Below are 23,755 nucleotides of genomic sequence, written 5' to 3'. Positions count from 1 at the left end.
GGGTCGCCTGTATATGTATACATTACATGAACAGATTCACATGATATTAACTGACAAAGGTAACAAAACCATTCTCACCTTCTATATTATAGGCATATCTCTAAATCAAGTTCCATTCGGCAACTAAAAACGGTGATCATATTGGTAAAACGACATCAGTTGATTATTTTAAGAATGTAAACAAAACCAGAATGCAAATGGTAGATCGCTATGTTCAAATCATAATACTATAATATGGTAATAATACATGCAATATTGCAATATGATCAGACACAGTAAAACAATAGTTTTATTCAAATTATCATTATTCTCAATACACAACTATTATTCAACTTTTGCTGATGGATATCTGTCAATGTTACAACCAAATCAGGCAACAGTCTGTCTGTCTGTCTCTCTCTCTATAGAGAAACAGCTGATTGCTGACATCATCTGCCATAACTATCAAGCGTTTACCAAGTTGTGTTTAAGTTCTCACTGCCGATATTCAATGGTGGCTTCCAAAGGTTAAAATAAAATACATTTTTACTCATTCTTCATGTAATGGATCTCTCTCTCTCTCTATTATCGCCACATCCTTCTATATTATTGTCGTATCTACATAATAAAAAGGCTATTCGTGGAATAATTTCATCAGTGAAATTAAGTTTTTATCTATGCAAAGCCAGCCAGCTGACAAAATGTACGTACGTATATGAAAATCAAATTATGGTCGCGTTCACAGCAAGATTATCTTTCGAAATTGTAATAGTACTAGTCATGATACAGGCGGTCCTCGGCTTACGACGGTTCCGGCTTACGACGTTCCGAGGTTACGACGCTTTTTCTTAAATATTCAATGGAAAATCCGTCCTGGGTTACGACGCTTCTTCCGAGGTTACGACGCTGACGCTTCCGACACTCCGAGTTAACGATGCTTTTAAAAAACGCATGCTATGATAAAAATCCTTTATAGTTTAGCACAGTATATAATAAAAATATGTTTTTGGTTACATTACAACAAAAATTTTGAGGTTATGATGATTTTCGACACTTTTTTTTTCGTATTTTTAAAATTTTTTTTAGTGACGCCGCATATGCGAACTAGTTTGTGGGCGAATGAATACACTAGCTTGGGATGCGCAGTTTAAAAGTCCAAAAGCGCAAATAATGAAAAAATCATTGCTTGTTTCCAGTACATAATTAAAAAAACTAAGTTTCTGGTTAGATTACAAAGCAAATTCCAAGGTTACGACGTTTTGTTCTGCTTTTTAACGATACCTCGTACACAGAACTAGTTTTTGAGCAGAGGCGCATAAATTAATTAACGCTATTAAACTGTATGGTAAATTGACCGAACAACGACCTCGGACGGTCGAGGACGCTAAGCATAACAATACCAAAGGACGCAACTTCAATCGCGTGTCTGCCTGAAGTTCAGTCGGTTGTGTGCTAAGACAGTGCCGATTTTCCTTGCCATTTTCGCAAATTAACAATGGCTCCTAAACGCCAAAGTACTTCCTCCGATGATAGTTCATCCAAGAAGAGGAAGGTCATCACGATGGAGGTAAAATATGACGTAGTGAAGCGTTCGGAGAAGGGAGAAACTAACACCGAAATAGGCCGTTCTTTAGGCTTGAGCAGGACCACGGTGGTAACCATTGTGAAAGACTAGGAACGTATTCTGAAGCACGTTAAGGATGCTGCACCGATGAAGTCAACGATGATAAACTAGAAGCAATGTAGCCAGAGCATTGTTGAAATGGAGAAGCTCCTGATGATCTGGCTGGAGGACCAGAACCAGCGACGTGTTCCGGTGAGCTTAAGTGTGATCCAGGAGAAGGCTAGAGCGCTGCATGAGGCAGTAGTGAAAAAGTTTGGCGAAGGCAGTGCTGGTGGTGAATTTACCGCGAGTAGAGGTTGGTTTAACCGTTTTAAGGCTCGTGCAAATTTGCATAATGTGAAGCTGCAAGGTGAAGCAGCTAGTGCTGATAGCAAAGCAGCAGGTAGTTTTCCAAGTAGTTTGGCTGAGATAATTAAGGAGGGAGGTTTCACGGCTGACCAAGTCTTTAATGTGGATGAGACTGGATTATTTTGGAAAAGAATGCCAAATCGAACGTACCTTTCCAAGGAGGAGAAGTTTCCAGCAAAACCTGGCCCCAATAAAGCTGGAAAGGAGCGATGACTTTGCTGTTTGGGGCCAATGCAAGTGGCGATTTGAAACTGAAGCCCTTGCTGGTGTATTTGGCCGAGAATCCCAGAGCATTCAAGGGCATTTTCAAGAGTCAACTCCCTGTGATTTGGAAATCAAATAAGAAGGCTTGGGTTACCTTGATGGTCTTCGAAGATTGGTTTAATGACCATTTCGTGCCAGCAGTGGAACGGTATTTGACTTCGAAGGATCTGCCTTTTAAGGCCCTCTTAGTCCCGGACAATGCCCCTGGTCACCCTTCAAATTTGAGCGACATGCACCCTAATGTGAAGGTGGTGTACCTCCCACCCAATACCACATCGCTGATACAGCCAATGGACCAGGGAGTAATAGCTAATTTCAAGGCTTACTACCTTAGAAGAACCATACGTTTTGCTTTGAGGGCCATGGAAGCTAACAAGGAGTTGACACTGAAGCAATTCTGGAAGGGCTACAACATTGCTGATGCAGTGAAAAATATTGCAAGTGCTTGGGACGAGGTGAAGACGACCACTTTATATGGGGCCTGGAAGAAACTGTGTCCACAGTTTGTGCACAGTTTTGAAGGCTTTGACCAGGCAGAAGACGTCGAGACTGTGACGAGGAAGATCGTAGGGCTAAGCAAGAGGCTGAAACTAGATCTTGAACCTGATGATGTAACAGAGCTGCTGGCTTCCCATGGAGAGGAATTGTCTGCAGAGGACTTACTTGAACTTGAACAGCAAATGATTGAGGAAGAGGCGGCGGCACCAGAGCCAAAAGCCAGGTCATTAACTGTGAAAGGCTTGTCAGAGGGTTTTACTCATCTGGAGAGAGCCTTGGCTACTTTTGAGGCAGAAGACCCTAACGTTGCCAGGTTTGACAAAATAAAACGTGGAATGTTAGACTTAGTAACTTTCTACAAGGAGACCCTGAAGGAGAAGCAGACGAAGAGAAGTGTGCAGTCCAGGAAATGTAACAACTAAATGTAAGAGTAAATTGTAACTTCATTAATTTTCATCATTTGTAATTTTATTGCAGAAGTGGTGACAGTTCCAGATCCCCCTGTACTACCTGTGACAGTTCCAGATCTCCCTGTACTACCTGTGACAGTTCCAGATCTCCCTGTACTACCTTGTGACCAGTTCCAGATCCCCCTGTACCTGGACCCTCTGTAGCAGCCGTCACCTGTACGTGTACAATCAGGTAAGCAATTTAATTTTTCTCATTTTCATGTTGGAAATTGTTTACACCCTACATACATACGTACACTAACTTACATAGTGGTACAATGTGTTTGATGCTGCATAACCTTATTATTTTTTTTTTTCATTTCAGACCCCTTTGATAGTGACAGCGACCCAGATGACCCTGAGCCTTTCCATGGTTTTGATGCCTCGCCCTATTCATCAGGTAAGGAATCCTTAACAAATTTGTATAAAATGTTTTATAAATTGCTAATAGAAATTTTATTAAAAGTGTACATATGCTACAGTTACATCCACCTTATATATTTATGTACCCTATCATTCTTTCCAGATCTAGATGTTCCCTTATCAGTTGATACGAGTAGTATCACCTCTCCCATTCCTTCAGGTAAAAGAATTCTTCATTTTTTATATTGTACATACGTATTACACACTACATATGTCAAACAGTAATAACATGTGCAGTAGTTACAGTAGTAACGAGTAGTATCACCTCTCCCATTCCTTCAGGTAAAAGAATTCTTCATTTTTTATATTGTACATATGTATTACACACTACATATGTCAAACAGTAATAACATGTGCAGTAGTTACAGTAGTAACTATCATTTTATATATTTTTTATCATTCCAGACTCCCAAGCACCTGCCCATCCCACTCCATAGCCCAGCCACCCACTCATCTACCATATGCCCATCCCAGTAAGCAAGCCAACTACTAGAATTTGGTAAGGACATTTTTTTTTATTAATGTTTTATTATTAAATATGTAATAACCATGTTATGTATGTAACATACATACTATAATCATATGTATTACATTATCATTTCAGACTGGCATGCACCTGTGACTTACATAAACCAGACCTCTACATAGCCTACATGTCTTCATTTTGCTGAAGGTAAGGAATTCTCAGTTGTGTTTAATGTTTGCATACGTACAATAAATTTTGTACACCTAAGTGGTTACATACTGTCCTTTAATATTAATTCTTCATTCGAGACTGCCCATCATCCTAGCCTGTTATCTGTGATAAAGCACACTGAAGTTAGGTTTGGAATGCATCCTTATCATGAATGCTCTACACCTCCACCTCCATCTCCCACAACCTAGGTAACAGCTTTGAGACTCACTAAAAGTTGGTAAGTTATGTAAGGAATTTCTAAATTAAGTTTTATACTACATGTTATATGCGATATTAAACCACTGTATGGTGCATATTACTGTATGTAACTTACTCTGCATAGAGGACTTACTGACAAAATTATTTTTTGTACATTCCAGAGTCCCCTGAATGATGTAGGCTATGGGGCCACATAAGACTTTGTCCATCCAGGGTTACATTGAACGACAACTTTAAACTAAAAGTAAGGAATTAACATACATTAACTCTTTTAGTACTCTTGATATATCTACAGTACATATTGCATTCACGACTTTCTGTAGCGTATATTTTGTACACTAATTTTGTTACTTTTTCCTTCCAGAACCAACATTTTTCACACAACTCCAGGTTGTTACTAACAAATTACAAGTGTCATCAAGGGATAACTACAAGTAGAAGCACCATTTTTGGATGGAAAAAACCCTTCAGGAAAGTATACGTATCAAATGTAACATGTAGTGTAACAAAGTATGAACAGTAAGGTAGTATTACATACGTACATAACTTTTTTTTTACAGGAATTTCCAACCATGTTTGATTATGTACATACATGTTATAAACCACTGTACGTATGGTTACTGTATGTAACTTACTAAACATACATACATGACTTAACTTTGATACTTTTTTGGTAAATTCCAGAAAACCAGGACCCCCTCCATGATGCAGGCTATGGGGCCACATAAAACTTTGTCCAGGGTTACTACTACATAACATAGCACGACAACAGTAAACTACTACAGTACTAAAGATAGAATTATACATAGTAGTAATTAACATACATTAAGTAAGTTTTATTCTAAAAAAAAAAGTGACCAAGATCTCTCACATGGGATAAGTGATCAAGGTCCCTCATGGAATTATAGTACATACATAACTGGTAACTTTGCAAGGTTGGTAAAATCTCCACTCCCTGCTGAACAGGGGGTGTAGACCAATCATTTACAACATGCATACCAGTTGATATTAAACCACTGTATGGTGCATATTACTGTATGTAACTTACTATGCATAGAGTACTTACTGACAAAATTATTTTTTGTACATTCCAGAACCCCCTGAATGATGTAGGCTATGGGGCCACATACGACTTTGTGCATCCAGGGTTACGTTGAACGACAAATTTAAACTAAAAGTAAGGAATTAATTAACATACATTACTAAGTTTTATAGTACATGTTATATATGTGATATTAAACCACTGTATGGTGCATATTACTGTATGTAACTTACTATGCATAGTACTTACTGACATAATTATTTTTTGTACATTCCAGAACCCCCTGAATGATGTAGGCTTTGGGGCCACACAAGACTGTGTGCATCCAGGGTTACATTGAATGACAAATTTAAACTAAAAGTAAGGAATTAATTCACATACATTAACTTTTTTACTCTTGATATAACTCAAAGTAAGGAATTATAACTAAAAGTAAGGAATTAATTAACATACATTAACTCTTTTACTCTTGATATCTATAATTTACATATTGCATTCAGGACTTTGTGTAGTATTTTGTACTAATTGTGTTATACTTTTACCTTCCAGAGCTACCAGACTGGGATTTTAGTGTACTCCAGGATGTACTACCAAAGGATTAGTACAGTGTAATAGTGTATAGTGTATAATCTAACCTAAGGATCAAGTGTATTAGTGTATATTAAAGTCAACTAAGGACTTGGTAATACTTCAAGATTGTGCTTTATAGTGTCACAAGAGTATATTCAAGAATATATACCTTCAAGAACCATCCTTTGGCATTGAAATAACCACACTACACATCATGCAATACTTGCATGTCACACAGGTAAGATCTCTAAGTTTTTATTAGTTTAAGGCATATTTCCAAGTGTCGTTCCGGCTTACGACGATTTTCGGCTTACGACGCGCCTCAAGAACGGAACCCCCGTCGTAACCCGGGGACTGCCTGTAGTAATAATGTTTGGGAATATACATAACCTTCGTTGTCAATACACATCATTGTTATTCTGGTAGTAAATAATAGTTTAGAATGAGCATATGTACTCTGCATTGTCAGGGGTTTGTGGCACGATGAAACAAACAAAATAAAGTTTTCCTTTTAGGCTACGTGTTTATTTTGATATTTTTAATGATACAATAACTATCATTTGTACTACTAACACGGATCTGTTGGGTCCAGTGTTACCAATTTTGCATTTTTAATGCTAATTTCATTTTCTTGAGGTAATTAGCAAGAAAATTTTCAATCCAGCATCTGGCAGGAAAACTTGCATTTGTTTTCAACTCCATCTAGCACACATATTTTGACATCAAAACTTTGTAATGTTAAGTTTAATATTTCTTTTATTCTACTATGTTTGATATATCATGTAAGAAAAAGAAACAAAATATTGCAAAAACATTATCAAGAATTGAACAGAATAGGTTTCGAAATTATTAGGAATCATATAACGTAATGTACAAGTACACTGTGTATGTTAGAAACATGTTTGAATCGAAAGAGAGCAGTCGGTTGAAATTGGCTGGGTGGCGTTGTTGTGTATGATGTGAATTTTTTTAGCACTTTATGGAGCAAATTCTAGCAAGAAATTGCCATTCCCATTTGGCAACACTGGCCTGCCCACGTTTTACGTTGTTATTGAAGTTGTGTTCACCGCGTTCTTTAAATTGTACCCATACAAACGAGTTAATTATGTGGCATCCAAAAGCCCCGATTCTTTTACTCTTATGGGAAAAGAAGCCTAAACGTCAGATGAAGGTTCAGTGTAATATATTAACATGTGTTATGAAGAAAAGAGGCCCACATGAGCACGCATATGTATGCTTCTATCTGTAATCCATAGGCTGGTCAGCTACATATGTACAGTAGAATGTATACTACATATATTTTTAAGGCTAATGTTGTAAAATAACTTTGAAACTACCTTGAATTTAGTTTAAGGTGATAGTTGAAGACATATTTGGTGTTTGAACTAAAGTAGGCAGTTATAAACATTGGAATAGTGGTCTAGGGTGGGTTAACTATTAAAGTAGGCAGTTTTTAGCAATTTTTGCGGGGGGTACCAGGATAACACGGGTACTTACTTATCATGGGGGGTTCTGGGCCCTATCCCCCGCGATTGTAGAGGCTCTACTGTATACCATATATTTCGTGTACATAATGACCTTTAGATAAGAAGAGGTCAAAAATCATGACAAATTTTCATTAATTTATCTCATATCTGTAGCATAGGATGACTTCTGAATTACAAAACCCAAATGTTTTTTTTTTTTTGGAGAAAAGTGATTATTTGCAAAAATGAACAGAATTATATTAATAATAATGACTTCATTAAAGGTTGTTTTGCTTGTTATATCCAATTACAGTATTACTATTATCAGATTATCACAAATTGTCTCTGCTGATTCAAGTATTACGGATATTTCATTGCTATCATTTGTTAGAAGAAATATAATTCAGAGAAAGAAAATTAACAATGTTTGGTTGAAAACGTACAAATATTACTTCATTGTATAAGAATGAGGTGCAATTTCTACAGTTCTGATCATCACTTCCTTCCGTCTAGTCATTATTAGTTTTATTCAGTCTCAGCTATTACCTGAGCTTATATTTACTAGTACTCTTTCTTCAGATCTCCATTGCATGAGGGATGAACAAAAATGTATTTTATTTTTACTTCTGTAAGCCACCCCTGAGAATCAGCAGGGTTTAACAACTTAATTTTAACAGCTCTTAATAAATGCTCAATAGTTACAATAAATGACACCAGCAATCAGCCATTTCTAAATTCAGTTATGTCAATACACATTTACAATAATTGCTTCATCCCCCTTGGCAACATCTCCTGTGTCAGCCCCATGCAGAAAAGTTCCACCAGTCAGTAGAATCCCTGTCTCTGCACGGTTGGAGGCTATCAAGTATCTTCTCCGAGCGAGGCGCTTTTCTCGGAGAACAGTAGGGCATACGTCATGCAGCCTCAGGAAGTTTACCTCCGCAGCTTACCAATGCAAATGGGCAATCTACTGTGATTGGTGTCGTAAACAGGGTTTTTCTCCATTTGCAACCTCTATTCAGTGAATAGTAGACTTTTTAACCTTCCTCAGAGACAAGATATGTTTGTCTGTTTCTGCCATTAGAGGCTACAGGGCGGCCCTGAGTTCGGGGTTACGCCTTAGAGTATCGACATCTCCTCTTCCTGGAAACTTTCCTTGCTAGTTAAGGGGTTTGAACAGTCATGTTCCCCTAGGGAGCTCAAGCCTCCGTGGGATGTTTCCTTGGTTCTGAAGAGCTCCACTAAGAGTCCATAAGAGCCCTTGCGTCCCTCATCTGATAGGAACTTGATGCTCAAGACAGTTTTCTTTCTGGCCTTGGCATCTTCAAAGAGGGTACGAGAGCTCCACGGTCTGAGCTATAATGTGAAGCACTCCAAGGGTTGGGGGTCGGTGTCCTTTAAATTTGTCCTGGAATTCGTGGCCAAGACCCAAAATCCCTCTGTGCACGATGATAGGTTCACTTAGTTTTCCCTTCCATCACTGAATGACTTTGTGGGTGGTGATGCTCAAAAGCTTTTGTTGTGCCCTGCCAAGGCCCAGCATTGCTATCTTGAAAGGACTTGGCTGCTGCAGACTTTTTGTTAGCACAGGCCGTACGAAGAAAGAGGTGTCTAAGAATACTATCTCTTTTAGGATATGGGAAGCCATCAGACTTGCATACTTGATTCTTGATGATTCCACCACCACATCTGTGCAGGCTAGAGCGCATGACGTTAGGGGTATTGGTCCCTCTCTGGTTTTCAAAAAGAACTTGGCTGTAAATAGTGCTGAGCGCTGGTACTTGGTTACACCAGTCCGTGTTAACACCTCTTTCTATCTTAAGGATGTTGCCGACAGATCTGCGGACAAGTTTTCCCTGGGTCCTGTGGTGGCTGCCCAACAGGTTGTGTAACTCATAGTTGCCCTTAACAGGGCACTTTTGTATCCTGGTAGGTGGGACTCCCACCTACTGGACATTTGATAACTGTCTACCACCCTGTTCGAAATTTTAACGGGAGATTCCAGCTTCACTGAAAGTAATTCCTGATGTAAAGGACCGATGGATTTTATAGAGTAAGAACATAATTATCAGAAAAGAATTTAATGAAGTTTATCTAATATAACTTACCTTTCTTGTCATACAAAGTCTCAGGTCTTGTGCAAACAATACTACTTATATCTCTACGGCCTCTCATAACGCCACGGCTCACTGTACGTTCTAGAGGCACATCTCCATTACCTCCATTGCCACCTACGCAAAAGAGAAAGATTTTTTAGTGCTGTTCTGAATTCCCTAAAACATCATAATTTTAACAAATACCTATAAGGTACTTAATTTCAACAAATTCTTACAAGGTACTTAACAACAAATCTCCAATTGACACCACTGGGACATGATTAGTCCCAGATTCAAGTAAATTATAAGAGGATTACATCTAAACAAGAGCTAACCACCTCATCATCCCTATAAATTATCTTGTACTGTTTATAATTTTGGTTCAAATAATATTCATTTTTTTTTTTAACCAAAAAATCATTATCACATCCTCAATATACATTGAGCAATAACTTATTCTCTAAGCAATTAACATATAGCTTAGGGTATATTTCACTTAGTAACACTTGGTACACTTCGCATATCAAAGTACAGTAGAACCCCAGACCACAACAGTATTAAAAGTCGACATAATCGGGTATAGACACCAAATATTGAGTAAACTTTGCATTGGGGTTCAAACAAAATTCTAGAATTCGACCGGAGTGGCGATATGTTGTTTCTGAACAAAACTGTTTTAGTCAACCTCTACTGGTCGGTGTTATTGATGGCGTTTTGTTATCAAGATCTCTTTGAGGCTAATCTATCAAAATTATGCCTTTGGGATGAACAAATTAATTTATGCTAACTTAGATCTCACTTCTCATTTGTTGCTAAACTACATGAAAATGTGCTACATCTATCAAAAATTATGCTAACTTAGATCTCACTTCCCAATATATATATGAAATTATGCTAAATCTATCAAAATTTTGCTACTGGGATAACAAAATTATGCTAATATTAAGCTAACTTAGTTCTCACTTCCCATTTGATGCTTAACTCTTTTGAAATTATGTTAAATCTATCAACATTATGCTTACATCTCACTTCCATTTGATGCTGAACTATGAAATTATGCTAGATCTATTAAATTTATGCTAGCGGGATGACAGTTATGTTAACAGATCTCATTTCTCATTTGATGCTAAGCTCTATAGAAAATCTCTATAGGATATTATGCTAAATCTGTCAAAATTATGCTGGTGGGATAACATGTGCTAATGTTACAATAAATTAATATTTTATTTTCAGTGAATATAAATATATGATATAAATACAATTGGCCATTAACTATGAAAGTTGATAATCCTATTTACAGGAAATATCTTTATGGACCTTAGCATGTCCTTGGAAGGATTAAATTTGGTGCAATCACCTGCTTTCTTGATACCTTCATTGCATATTAGTCCATCTGTTAGTGAAACATTTCAACTTTTTTTTTTTTTTTTTTTTTTTTTTTTTTTTTTTTTTTTTTTTATTTTTTTTTTTTTTTTTTACCAAGGAGAAATGCACTCTCAGTCTGCTGTGGTAATGGTTAGCAAGGCTCAATCTAACTTTGAAAGAATAGGATATTTATTACTTAGATAATCTTTAACCCAGAATGTCTCCGTGTCGATGTTTTCACAAAGAAAACTGTCAATATCGTCACTTATAATTAGTTAGTGCACACAATTCATTATCCAAGTCCTATTGTTCATTCTCCAAGATTATTTTTGGGATTTTGTTTTGCATTTGCGTCATGAAACAGACATTTGTGACGCTTGGGCAGTATATATGAAGGACATGTCAAACCTGTGTTTAGATTTTCGTATGTGACAGATTGATAAACCTAATTTATCAAATATTGCGTACGTTATTTTATCAAAATAAGTCCAGTATGTTTGTTATTTTTAATGATTCTACACAATTATTCCAACCTTCACAAAATTATGCTAAATGGGTCGTTAGGCCAAATATTACGCCGCACAAGGAAATTTACCTCAAATATGCTTAAGGCATCAAATGATGCTACTGCATCTGGTAACATTGGTGTGCTACACTTTAAAACTTAATCACTCTGTGGCTATTGTTTTGATATGCGCAGTTTTTGCTTTTGGGGGATTTCCTTGGTGTAAGCAAGCATTCATTCTCTATTTTTTTCTAGACAGTCCTCATCTAAAAACTAAGCACACAACACACGTATGTTTTTCATAATAAATGCAATGTTTGAGTGAGGTTTGAATGAGGTTTGGTAGTGAGAAAAATGTGTCATAATCGACAATTAATAGTAAAGTATGAAAAGTATATAGACTTTCGAAAACCGTTCTGAGGCTTGGTAGTGAGAGCAGTGAATCATAAAAACGCACAATTAATAGTAAGAATGAAAAATATACAAAGCTTTCGACATCTATAGTGCTAATGTAAACACTGAACGGCGTTAGAAAATCTTTGAATATTTTACATAGTAATATTCAACTTTATTATATAATTATGGATTTTTATGACAGGTTGTTCTTTACAAGATTATGAATTTTTTCACAAGTGAAAACAATGTTTAGTATGTGTGCGGTTTGGTAATGAACACAATCTTTACGCTTTAAGCTTCCTGGTAAAGAGGAGGTTAGTAATTTGAACTGTAGAAAAAACATCCCTATTTTACAAGGATATTATATGAAGAAAAAGTCTATATTCAACATTTATTGAAAGATATTTTAAAGTGATTTTGCACATATAGTATGTATACGTACGCACATACACAGGTTTGATTACATCTGCTCATGCGAAGATATGATAAACATAATTTGGCTTAATGTTATTTTTTTATTCATTTACTGGGTATTTTGCTGTTAGAAACAAGTTTTGTGCTACCCGTTAATCTACATTCTGTATAATAGTAACTAGCTTATGGCTCCCGGTCAACCATTGGTAATACGACCACCTTGGACGTAGGCCATTTTTTTTATACAGTATACTAATTAAAAAATAAAAATATACATTTAACATATTTATTTAACTCTGAAATAGTTTAATTGTAATTTGCGCGCACTGTTTTGTATAAAAAGGCAAGGTTAGGGTAGTAATGGGTGGTTAGGAATGGATATATCCACTAAGTTTTTTCTTATAGAAAATATTGATTCAGATCTCAAAAAAATTGAATTTTGACACCTCCTTTGGAACGGATTATCGTTGAGGTCCGAGGCTCTACTGTATATTAGTACATTACTTTATAGGGTACTACTTGACATAACCCCCTAAAAACCTACAAAAATTAAAAATCATAAACCACCTAAAAATCTACAAAAATTTAATATTTTCTTTTATAGTCTATATGAAGAACAAGATGAAATACTGTTGCTTTTCCTCCTCTTGTACTATCTAAAGTAGGCTATAACCTTTCACAGTGATTGATGGCATACCAGATAACCTCTAAATCAATCTTCATTCACATTGATGGCATACATGATTAATCAAAGTAGAACAATAATAAATGAGAATGAAACAACTGCATCCATGCCACTGAATATCTTAATGACTACTGGCTGCAAATACTTTCCTGCCAAACTTTCCTAGTCAAGACTTAATTGCTGGGCAAGTTAACTTGTAGCAAGCACTAACAACTGATAAACTAGCCTAGTACCAACGAAGCTTTAGGTAGTACTTGCTTTAAATTAACAGCAGAGTAACACCACTGACAAATGAACAGCAATCATACAGTTGAATGTCTTTAAATTTCTTACCTTGTTCTTCTAGTTTAAGAGACACCACTGCTTGACTTAATCCTTGTATGTGACCTACTTCAGCTCCACGGTAGGTGCCTCTGGTAAGTGCTTGTGCAGGTAACTGTGGAGAAAAAAATAAAAATAAATACATAAACTTTCAAACTAATGACCAAAAAATACAAAACTTGATCACAATAATTTTTATATTACATTATCAGTAACAAACCACTACCTCACTAGCTACAAACCTGGATTTCTTGATTTCATCACACTTTACTGTCCAACACAATTGGCTGTATTCTATTAAGTGCATTGCTGTGATCTCAGCTCCAAACAGCAATCTTTCAAAACCTATTGTATACTCATCAATCAGAATGGCTACAAGAGTCCTATTAGTTGGTTCTACCTTCTAGGGAAGTTCTTTGAATGTCCAAGTTATTCAAGTAAACTCAATGAAATTTACAGGACTGAGGATCTCTTGAGTAATGACAAAATCTTATTCTCTATCATTTATATTTTTTATCATTCCAGACTCCCAAGCACCTGCCCATCCCACTCCAACGCCCAGCCACCCACTCTCATCTACCATATGCCCATCCCAGTTAGCAAGCCAACCACTAGAATTTGGTAAGGACACACTTTTTTTATTGAATGTTTTATTATTACATATGTAATAACCATGTTATGTATGTAACATACATACTAATATGTACATTATCATCATTCTAGACTGACATGCACCTTGTGACTTACTTAAACCAGACCTCTACATAGCCTACATCTCTTCATTTTGCTGAAGGTAAGGAATTCTCAGTTGTTTTTAATGTGTACACAAAGTAAATTGTTAATTATAGAACAATAAATTTTAACCACTTTTAAGTGGTTACATACTGTCCTTTAATAGCATTAATTCTTCATTCCAGGCTGCCCATCATCCTAGCCTGTTATCTGTGATAAAGCACACTGAAGTTAGGTATGGAATGCATCCTTATCATATGGAATGCATCCTTATCATTGCAGGCTTCCTACACATGAATGCTCTACACCTCCATCTCCATCTCCCACAACCTAGGTAACAGCTTTGAGACTCACTAAAAGTTGGTAAGTTATTTTAGGAATTTCTAAATCCCCGCCCAGAAATAGATTTTTCCTACGTCAAAATCCCTTTTATACTACATGTTATATCTGATATTAAACCACTGTATGGTGCATATTATTGTATGTAACTTACTATGCATAGAGGACTTACTGACAATTATTTTTTGTACATTCCAGAATCCCAGAACCCCTTGAATGTGGTAGGCTATGGGGCCACATAAGACTTGGTCCAGGGTTACATAGCACGACAACTTTAAACAAAGTAAGGAATTAATTAACATACATTATCTCTTTTACTCTTGATATATCTAATTCAGGACTTTGTGTAGTATATTTTGTACTAATTGTGTTACTTTTACCTTCCAGAACCAACAGTTTCCAAAGAGAACTCCAGGTTGTACTACACATTACAAGTGTCACCAAAGGATTACTACAAGTAGAAGCACCATTTTTGGATGGAAAAAACCTTCAGGAAAGTATACGTATCAAATGCAACATGTAGTAGTGTACCAAAGGATGACAAGTAAGGTTTTTACATACAGTACGTACATACGTAAATAACTTTATTAGGAATTTCTAACTAAGTTTGATTACATGTTATAATCCACTGTACGTATGTTATACTGTATGTAACTTACTATGCATACATGACTTAACTTGAAAGTTTTATACATGTTATATCTGATATTAAACCACTGTATGGTGCATATTACTGTATGTAACTTACTATGCATACATGACTTAACTTTGATAATTTTTTGGTACATTCAAGAATCCCAGAACCCCCTGAATGATGTAGGCTATGGGGCCACATAAAACTTTGTTCCAAGGGTTACTAGCAGACCAACTTTAAAACTAAAAAAGTAAGGAATTAAATTAACATACATTAACTAAGTTTTATACATGTTATATCTGATATTAAACCACTGTATGGTGCATATTACTGTATGTAACTTACTATGCATAGAGGACTTACTGACAATTATTTTTTGTACATTCAAGAATCCCAGAACCCCCTGAATGATGTAGGCTATGGGGCCACACAAAACTTTGTCCAGGGTTACATAGCACAACAACTTTAAACTAAAAGTAAGGAATTAATTAACAAATTAACTCTTTTACTCTTGATATATCTCAAAGTAAGGAATTATTAACTAAAAGTAAGGAATTAATTAACATACATTAACTCTTTTTCTCTTGATATACCTATAATTTACATATTGCATTCAGGACTTTGTGTAGTATTTTGTACTAATTGTGTATACTTTTACCTTCCAGAACTACCAGATTGGGATTTCATCTATTCCAGGATGTATTACACATTAGTGTCACGAAAGGATTACTTTAAGAATGTGCATTTATAGCGTCACCAAAGGATTTACTTCAAGAATGTGCATTTAGTATAGTGTCACTAAAGGATTTACTTCAAGAATGTAGTGTCACCAGAGGATTATAATAAAGCTTATACCTTCAAGAACCATCCTTTGGCATTGAAATAACCCAATTACACAACATCCACTGTACACATAAGGATTACAAGTAAGGTTTTTATAACTTTTTATTAGTTTAAGACATATTTCCAAGCGTCGTTCCGGCTTACGACTATTTTCGGCTAACGTCGTAACCCGGGGACTGCCTGTATTCCTAGTTTCCAGTCTTGCTTGACTCACGATGCTCATAATTCGTAGTTCCCAGTCATGCTTGACTTAAAGCCTTGTTGCTTCCTAAGGGGCAATATTTACTTGGCAATTTTATAATCAAATTAAAGGGTTTTGTGATATCGACAGCTCCCCAGCTATCCTTAATATCACAATTTGTCGTAAATTGTATTTTTCCTAACTACAGGTACTATCCTACTTACAACCAAGTTTGGTTCCGACCCACTGGTTGTAAGTCAGAATGGATGTAAGTCGAACCTTAGAAAGTGGCCAACATACTGGGTAGGGTATACTATCAAACCTTTGCTATATAAAAGTGCCTACTTAGTACTGTAATATAATGTACAATCATTATTTCAATCTTTTTACCATAATGTACTTCTACTAATACATTTTAATCATTTATGTAATAGTATATATTACATACAATCAGGCATTGAGTTAAAATGGGGTTAGGTTCTTCCATGCATGTCAGAAGTCGATTCTTACGTAAATTGGTTTGCAATTCAGTCTACAGTACAGTTAATACCAAATGATGCTGCAGATAGGGCAGGGTAACTCAAACTGATGCTGCCTGAGTGATGAGAGTTTCTCATGAGATGGCGCAGTGCCAAGTAACTCAATGGTCAACTGTCTGAAGTAAGGTTATAAGTACGAGTGGTCGTATGTCGAGTAGGTTGTAAGTCGGATAATACCTGTATACAAACCTGAGGTCCTTTACATATGGAATTACTTACAGCGCAGCTGGAACCAGTCATACGCTTTCGAACAATTTGGTTCAGTAGTTAACTGCTTGTCCAATAGTCGGGAGTCCCGCCCGACTGGAAGATAAACATTCACTTTGCTTTAGGCCCAGGAACAGAGTGAGGGGTGGCATGAGGTGGGACTGTGTAAAGGACCTCAGGTTTGTATAGTTAGGAAAAATACAATTTACGAAAAATTGCGATTTGTTCCGACACGTAATAAAAATCCTCGGTACTTTAACATATGGAAGACTTACTTGTTGGTGGGTGGAATCCGAGTCCTATGAACAGACTGGTGTTCGTCCAACCTTGGTTCCCTCCCTGGTCATAAGAGCAGAGGGAGAGACCCTAGCCTCTGCCCAACTGATCAGGGTGTGCACCGCAGGATCAGTGGTCAGACCTCTGGACCAAATTCATAAGAGGGTGGCAAGCATGCATCTTATGAATAGGAGGAGGAGGAGGAGGAGGAGGAGGAGGAGGAGGAGGAGGAGGAGGAGGAGGAGGAGGAGGAGGAGGAGGAGGGAGAGGCACTTCTCTTACGAGGTTCCTGTCGTCCAGCCACCAGACTAGGTTTTGGCTCACCTCCTCCGTGAGAGGGACGGAGAGGTACGGCAGGTCTCTTGCCTGTGACCAACACTCCTTTAGCCTCCATTAAAGAGACCGCAGGTGATGACGCATGTGAGGCCACTGCTGAGCTGGCTGCTCCTGTCGAGACAGGAACCGTCCGGCTGCCTCCCTGAACCTGCTGATCCGCAAGTCTGCGGGGGAAGACTCGCCCTGCTACCGAGTCGATCAGCATGCCCAGGTACTTCATCCTCTGCTTGGGCTCAAGATCTGACTTCTCGAAGTTCACCGCGATCTCAGGATCGCGGCAGAATTCGAGGAGTTTGTCCCTGTCCTGTGGCAACTGCGAGTGGGAAATCGCCAGGACCAGGCAATCGTCAAGATACAGCAGTACCTCGAGATACGAAATTAATCCGTTCCGAGGCGGCCTTCGTATAATGAGTTTTTCGTATCTTGGAACACATTTTACATGTAAAATGGCTAATCCGTTCCAAGCCCTCCAAAAATACCCCATTAAATTTCATAATAAAGCTAAATTGACCTATAAACAATGAAATACTATAACAAATTGGACCATTCAATACCTAAATTAAGAATATAAATCCAAACCTGTAAATAAAGTGTATAATTCGTGTACAAGAAATATTATTACTGTAACGTAAAATGTCGAAGCTTACCTTTCGAGTGAGGCTATCTCCGAAAGTCGCGGCAGAGGAGGAGGAGGAGGAGGAGGACAAACGGCAGATAACGTACGTACGTACGTACACTTAACTTTACGAAAACACACAAAAAATTTAAGGAAAACTATAAAAATAAAATTTACGAAAAACATTAACAAAACTGTAACACTTAACTTACAAAAATCTAAAAATTACGTAATTTTTTTTTTCTTTTTTATTTATATTTTTTTTATTTTTTATCACTTGGTTCTTCCTATTTGCTTTCAACTTTGTTTTTTATCACCTGGTTCTTCCTTTTTGCTTACTCCTGCTAATGCTGAAGGCCTCTTTAAAAAATAACTATCCAAGGAAGATTGCTTCGGCCTGCTTTTGACAATGTTCCTGAAACGACTCGGGCAAACGTCATTGAACTGCGCAAGCATACGACCTGTGTGAGCCTTTTCGGTGTGTCTTTTTTTCTATGAACGATTGCACTTTATGAAAAGCGGCTATGACCTCCTTAATTTCAGCCGTTGTCATAGGCTCCTCCTCTTCATCGCCGCTGCTGGAGAACTCCTCTTGAATGACGTTATGTTGCATGGCCTCCAACTCCTTCAGGTCATCCGTCGTAAGCTCCTCTTGGTGCTCCTCGAGAAGGTCGTTGATGTCGTCCTCGTCGACGACCAGCCCCATGGACTTGCCGAGTGCAACGATCTCGTCAAGATCTGGTTCCAAAACAGTTTCGGGATCGTCAACTGTTTCGGACTCAGCAGCACCAGCTTCGCCCACGTCGAATCCCTCGAAGTCTCGGTCGGATACGGCATCAGGACAGAGTTTCCTCCACGAGGAATTCAAGGTTCACCTCGAAACCTCCTGCCATGCTTAGTCGATGAGTCGGATGCAAATGACGATGTCACAATGCTCCTTCCAAAATTCACGCAAGGTGAGGTTTGTGGTATCGGTGATGTCGAAACATCTTTTTGCGTGAGGTTTGTGGTATCGGTGATGTCGAAACATCTTTTGAAAAGATGTTTCGTGTACAGCTTCTTAAAGTTCGCTATCACTTGCTGGTCCATGGGCTGGAGGAGAGGGGTGGTGTTGGGCGGAAGAAAAAGAATCTTAACGAAGGAATACTGCGCTAGGATATCTTCCTCGAGGCCAGGAGGGTGGGGAGGGGCATTGTCCAACACCAGCAGACATTTCAGGGGGAGGCGCTTCTCTTGCAAAAAACTCTCAACAGTCGGGCCGAAACACAGATTTACCCACTCCGTGAACAAAAGCCTCGTTACCCAGTCTTTTGCATTAGCCCTCCACATCACTGGAAGCTTCTCCTTCAACACTTTGTGGGCCTTGAAGGCTCGAGGAGTCTCAGAGTGATACACCAGTAGGGGCTTCACCTTGCAATCCCCACTGGCGTTCGAACAAAGTGCGAGCGTAAGCCTGTCTTTCATAGGCTTATGCCCGGGTAGCTTCTTCTCTTCCTCCGTGATGTACGTCCGACGAGGCAATTTTTTCCAAAAAAGGCCAGTCTCATCACAGTTGAAAACCTGCTGAGAACTGTAGCCTTCCTTGGTCATCATCTCGTCGAAAGTCTTCTTAAATGTTTCGGCCGCTTTCGTGTCCGAGCTGGCAGCCTCCCCATGACGCACCACCGAATGGATGCCAGTCCGTTTACGGAATTTCTCGAACCAGCCATGTGAAGCCTTTAACTCTGGGGTTTGCATTGAAGTCCCTTCCCCTCCCTCGTCTTCCGCCTGCGCAATCAAATCGCCGAAAATAGCACTGGCCTTGTGAGCGATTGCCGTCTCCGTTACTGTATCGCCAGCGATTTCTTTGTCTTTTATCCAGACGAGGAACAGCCGTTCCATCTCGTCGTGCACATGGCTCCTCTTGCTGGACAAAATAGTGATGCCCTTCGATGGTGTAGTTGCTTTATTGGCATCCTTCTGTTTAAGGATGGTGCCTATTGTCGACGGATTACGGCCGTATTCCTTTGCGATCACACTCAATCGCATACCAGCTTCGTACTTCTTTATGATCTCCATCTTTGTCTCCAGAGACAGCATGCACTTCTTTCCGTGAATTTCAACTTTCTTGGGACCCATGACTATGTTGATTTACGTAAAGTTACACAAATACGTAATAATACAGTCTTCGCACAACACGATATGTACTGCAACGCGAAATCACTAACGAATTTACGTTACTAAACGAAATCGTTGGAGCGAACGAATGCTGAATGCGTACGATAAAGTTTCGGGTGCGAAGTGGCCGAGCTAAGGCACGTATAGAAGATGCATGATGGGAGGGATGCTGTCCAATCAGAGAGAAGGATCTCATGGCTTGGCTAGCATCAGGAACCAATGGGAGAGCAGGAGGATGGTGGCGAGTCTACGATAACTAAGATGGCGGCGTGCGGCGCGAGTTTCAAAATTGTTATGGGGTGAATCTCGGACTTTCAGAAACCTTTCGGATCTTGAAAACTTTTCGTATGTAGAGCAGTAAAATTTTTCGTCTGCTTTCGTAACTTGGATTTTTTGTAAGTTGAGCCTTTCGTATCTCGAGGTACTACTGTACCTCAGAAGATGTATCCCTACCAAATGGGCCCAAGAAGACCAGTGTGAACACTTACATGAACACCTGTAGGGCGGTTGAGAGATCGAAGCAAAGTGCCCTGAACTGGTACACCGTCCCATCGAGGATGAAGAGGAAGTACTTCCTGGAGGACTGGTGGATGGGTATCTGGAAATACTCATCCTTCAGGTCCACAGAAAGCATGAAGTCGTTTTCCCTGACGGAATCGAGCATGGAGTGTGCCGTTTCCATCGTGAACCGAGTCTGGCGAATGAATCAGTTCAAGGGAGAGATCTCTATCACCAGGCGCCAGCCCCCGATGACTTCTCCACCAGAAAAAGTCAGCTGTAGAAGCCTGGCGACTGATCCCGTACGATCTCCACAGCTCCCTTGCTCAGCATGACATCTACCTCTTGCCGAAGCGCTACATCCCTGGCTGAACCAGGGACATATGTCTGCAGATGATCCGGGTTGGAGGTGAGGGGTGGCCGCGACTCGAAGGGTAGTAGATATCCCTCCCGAAGGACATCCACTGACATCCACTATCCTAGTCTCGGCTCCGTAGCGCTGCCAAGTTGCCCAATGGCTTGCTGGCAGCAGGTGAGGGGGGGAATGCCATCCCTAGCGTTTCCCCTTCTTCCCAGATCCTCCTCGGGAAAAGGAGGACTGGGAGGAGGGCTGACAATCACTCCTTACAGCAGAAGTCGAAGGCTGGGTCTTTCCTCATGGCCTTGACAAGGAAGTCATCTTGGCCACAGAGGAAGCGCTAGCCCATCTCCGAGGCTTGGGCGCAGTGGCTCGAGGCTGCCCAACCGCCTTCGAGACTGCCTGGTGGACTAGGCGGTCACTGATCTCACTGCGCCGCTGTTCCACTGCAGCGTCCACCATCTCTCTAGGGAAGAGAGAAAGAACCCAGCAACGGTCCGTTCCTCAAACCCAAAGCTGCCCTACGCCCTGCCGACCTGGTCACTCGAGCAAGGACTGCGTCCCGACATCTCAGAACCAGGTTGGCCCACAGGTTGGCCGTCTGGATGGCCAGGTAGGAGATAGCCCTACCTTCAGACTGACACAATCTCCCGAAAGCCGGGTCTCCTTCGGGAGTGATGTTTCCCGAGGAGGCCGCAACCCTGGACACCGTGAAGGACCACAGGTCCAGCCAGGAGACTGCTTGGAACACTGCCAGGGCAGTCGCTTCCAAAGCCAGTGCCTCTTGCTGCAAGAACCAGAGGTTCTCGGCCAGCAGGTGTGGAAGAGACCCCCCCGGTGTTAGCCTAGCAAGCTCCGGGTTAACCTGTTTTGGCGGAAGTGGGACCTCCGATGGCACGTAGAACCACCTCCGTCGCGGTAGAGGAGGGGGAAGCAGCTTGGCTGACCTGCCAGACCTAAGCGATCCCTCCTATCCGGACACAAGAGAGTTCACCTGGCCCAACACACCATCAGCCAAGGCTGATCGGGGCCCCTTCTTGGGCCCCGGGAGCGACTCCAGCCTCGAGGAAGGCTCTGAGGGAGGGAGCACCAATCCTTCCCTGAGGTCGTCGTGCTGACGAATCAGCGCAATAACCTCAGCAAACGACCTCTGGATCTCGGGAGTGAACGCGTCCTGTGGAGATGGACTGTTGAGTCCATCAAGGGAGAACACTTCCCAAGATCCTCCTCCTTCCACAGGAGGGACCACGGCAGACCACTCTTGGTCTCCTCCAACCAATTGGGCGTACGATCGGGTCGGTCCCAAGACCGTGCCAGGCTCGTAGGCCCTCGTGGTGGGACCGTGAGAAGCACACTCCTCGCGGTCGCTCGCGGTCGCTCCTGATCGCCTCGCTCCTCCTGATGTAGGCCGAGGAGGTTGAAGGGATAGGAGAGGCAGACCTGATGCTCCCCCCTTGCCTACCAGCAGTGTGTGTGCTGGGGGGGGGGGGCTGTAGGCGATCGCCAACCCGTGGTAACGATCAAGCTGCAGGTCTAGTCCCACGGTCTCCCTGGGGAGAGTTGCTGGACAGAGAACGGTGGCGACGGTCCCAAGTGTCAGGAGAGCCGCTACCTGTCACCCTATCCGTCTGGTCCTGGTGGAAGCGACGGTCAGGAGACCAGTAGAGTCCACTGGCGCAGTGGGAGTGTGCCCCGTCCTCACAACGTGTCACTGTACCTGGGCCAGCCGAGACTGGGCCTGGTGACCGGGGAGAACTCTTCCTCGCTTCAGCCCGCGTACGGTCCGGTGGGACTGTTGCGTCAACCCTGGGAACAGGGGGATCGCCATGAAAGCGATCGCCAGTATGGCGGGAGTCGCCTGGACGACTGCCACCAGGCTTCCGCTTAGTGCCTGGGTCCTGCTGGTGAGCAGGCTCAGCAGTCTGAACCCTGGCTGCACTCACGAACGAGGGGCCGAGACAATTCCTGGTGCCGAGGCAGAGCCTCTGGCACCAGAAGAGGTACCGGTGGTAGCCGCTATCCCTTTGGTCCCTGTCTTCTTCCTTGCGGAAGGAGAGAGAGGCCTGTTCCTGAGGGAACAGGAGGACCAGCGGAAGCCCCAACTGTCCCACCGGAGTGAGACAGATCCTTCAGAGGTAAGAGAGAGACTTCTTAAGGGGGGAGGAGACAACCTTCCTCTTCCTCGGCTGTGGGGCCTTGGAAGTCGAAGGGGAAGAGGCGGCTGCAGACAACAATGAAGATGACGACACCTTTCTCTTCTTCGTCAGCTTCCTCAGGACCACCGTCAGGTCCTCCATCTAGGACGGAGCTGCGGCAGTTGCCGAAACAACACGGCCCAGCTGCACCTGTCTGGAGGGACCTGCAGTGGGAGCAGTAACACCACAGGCTGGAACGACAACAGCAGGAACTGGAACTGGGGCAGCGACAACTGGAACTGGTGGCAGGTAGAGCGGGGTACTCTTGGGTACCGAAAGTCAGGGGTTGGGGAAAGGGCAGCAAATCCAGGCAGTGGGGTCATCTGCTTCCTCAATACGCACAGCAGCGGGGCCTGGACCACCGCTGTAGGAGTCACCATAGCCATGTGCTGGGTGTAGGCCAGGTGGGGAGGAGCACCATAACCAGGCATCGACACCGTTGTCGTGGTTGACGTCACCGGGCCATGTGTCACTGGACCAGGTCCCCTCGCTGCCAGATGAAGC

General features: G+C 41.0%; 2 protein-coding genes and 1 long non-coding RNA gene across 4 annotated transcripts in view; 2 read left to right on the top strand and 1 right to left on the bottom strand.

Annotated features, from left to right (window-relative positions):
* LOC135215315 (piwi-like protein Siwi) overlaps positions 1–23,755 on the bottom strand; it is a 360,399-nt gene that overhangs the window by 64,230 nt on the left and 272,414 nt on the right. Inside the window, exons 2-3 of the mRNA XM_064249874.1 lie at positions 13,353–13,458; positions 9,667–9,789 (exon numbers count right to left, since the gene is read on the bottom strand). Of these exons, the coding sequence (XP_064105944.1) occupies positions 9,667–9,733 (67 nt within the window). The 5' untranslated portion in view covers positions 9,734–9,789; positions 13,353–13,458. The remainder of the gene's footprint in view (positions 1–9,666; positions 9,790–13,352; positions 13,459–23,755) is intronic.
* Positions 1–23,755, top strand: part of LOC135215579 (piwi-like protein Siwi) — a 327,956-nt gene that overhangs the window by 164,837 nt on the left and 139,364 nt on the right. The window lies entirely within an intron of this gene.
* On the top strand, positions 4,186–5,656 carry LOC135215139 (uncharacterized). 2 transcript variants are annotated; one of them, XR_010314598.1, is made up of 4 exons: positions 4,186–4,258; positions 4,360–4,499; positions 4,642–4,724; positions 4,845–4,988. It is a non-coding gene; the product is annotated as an uncharacterized LOC135215139 (long non-coding RNA). The 2 variants fall into 2 exon arrangements; XR_010314599.1 differs by lacking the exons at positions 4,642–4,724; positions 4,845–4,988 and adding an exon at positions 5,575–5,656.

This window comes from Macrobrachium nipponense, chromosome 5 (genome assembly GCF_015104395.2).
Source record: "Macrobrachium nipponense isolate FS-2020 chromosome 5, ASM1510439v2, whole genome shotgun sequence".
In the NCBI taxonomy this organism is placed as follows: Eukaryota; Metazoa; Arthropoda; class Malacostraca; order Decapoda; family Palaemonidae; genus Macrobrachium; species Macrobrachium nipponense.
Note: the sequence above shows the minus strand (reverse complement) of the source record. Positions and strands in the feature narration are given on the sequence as shown.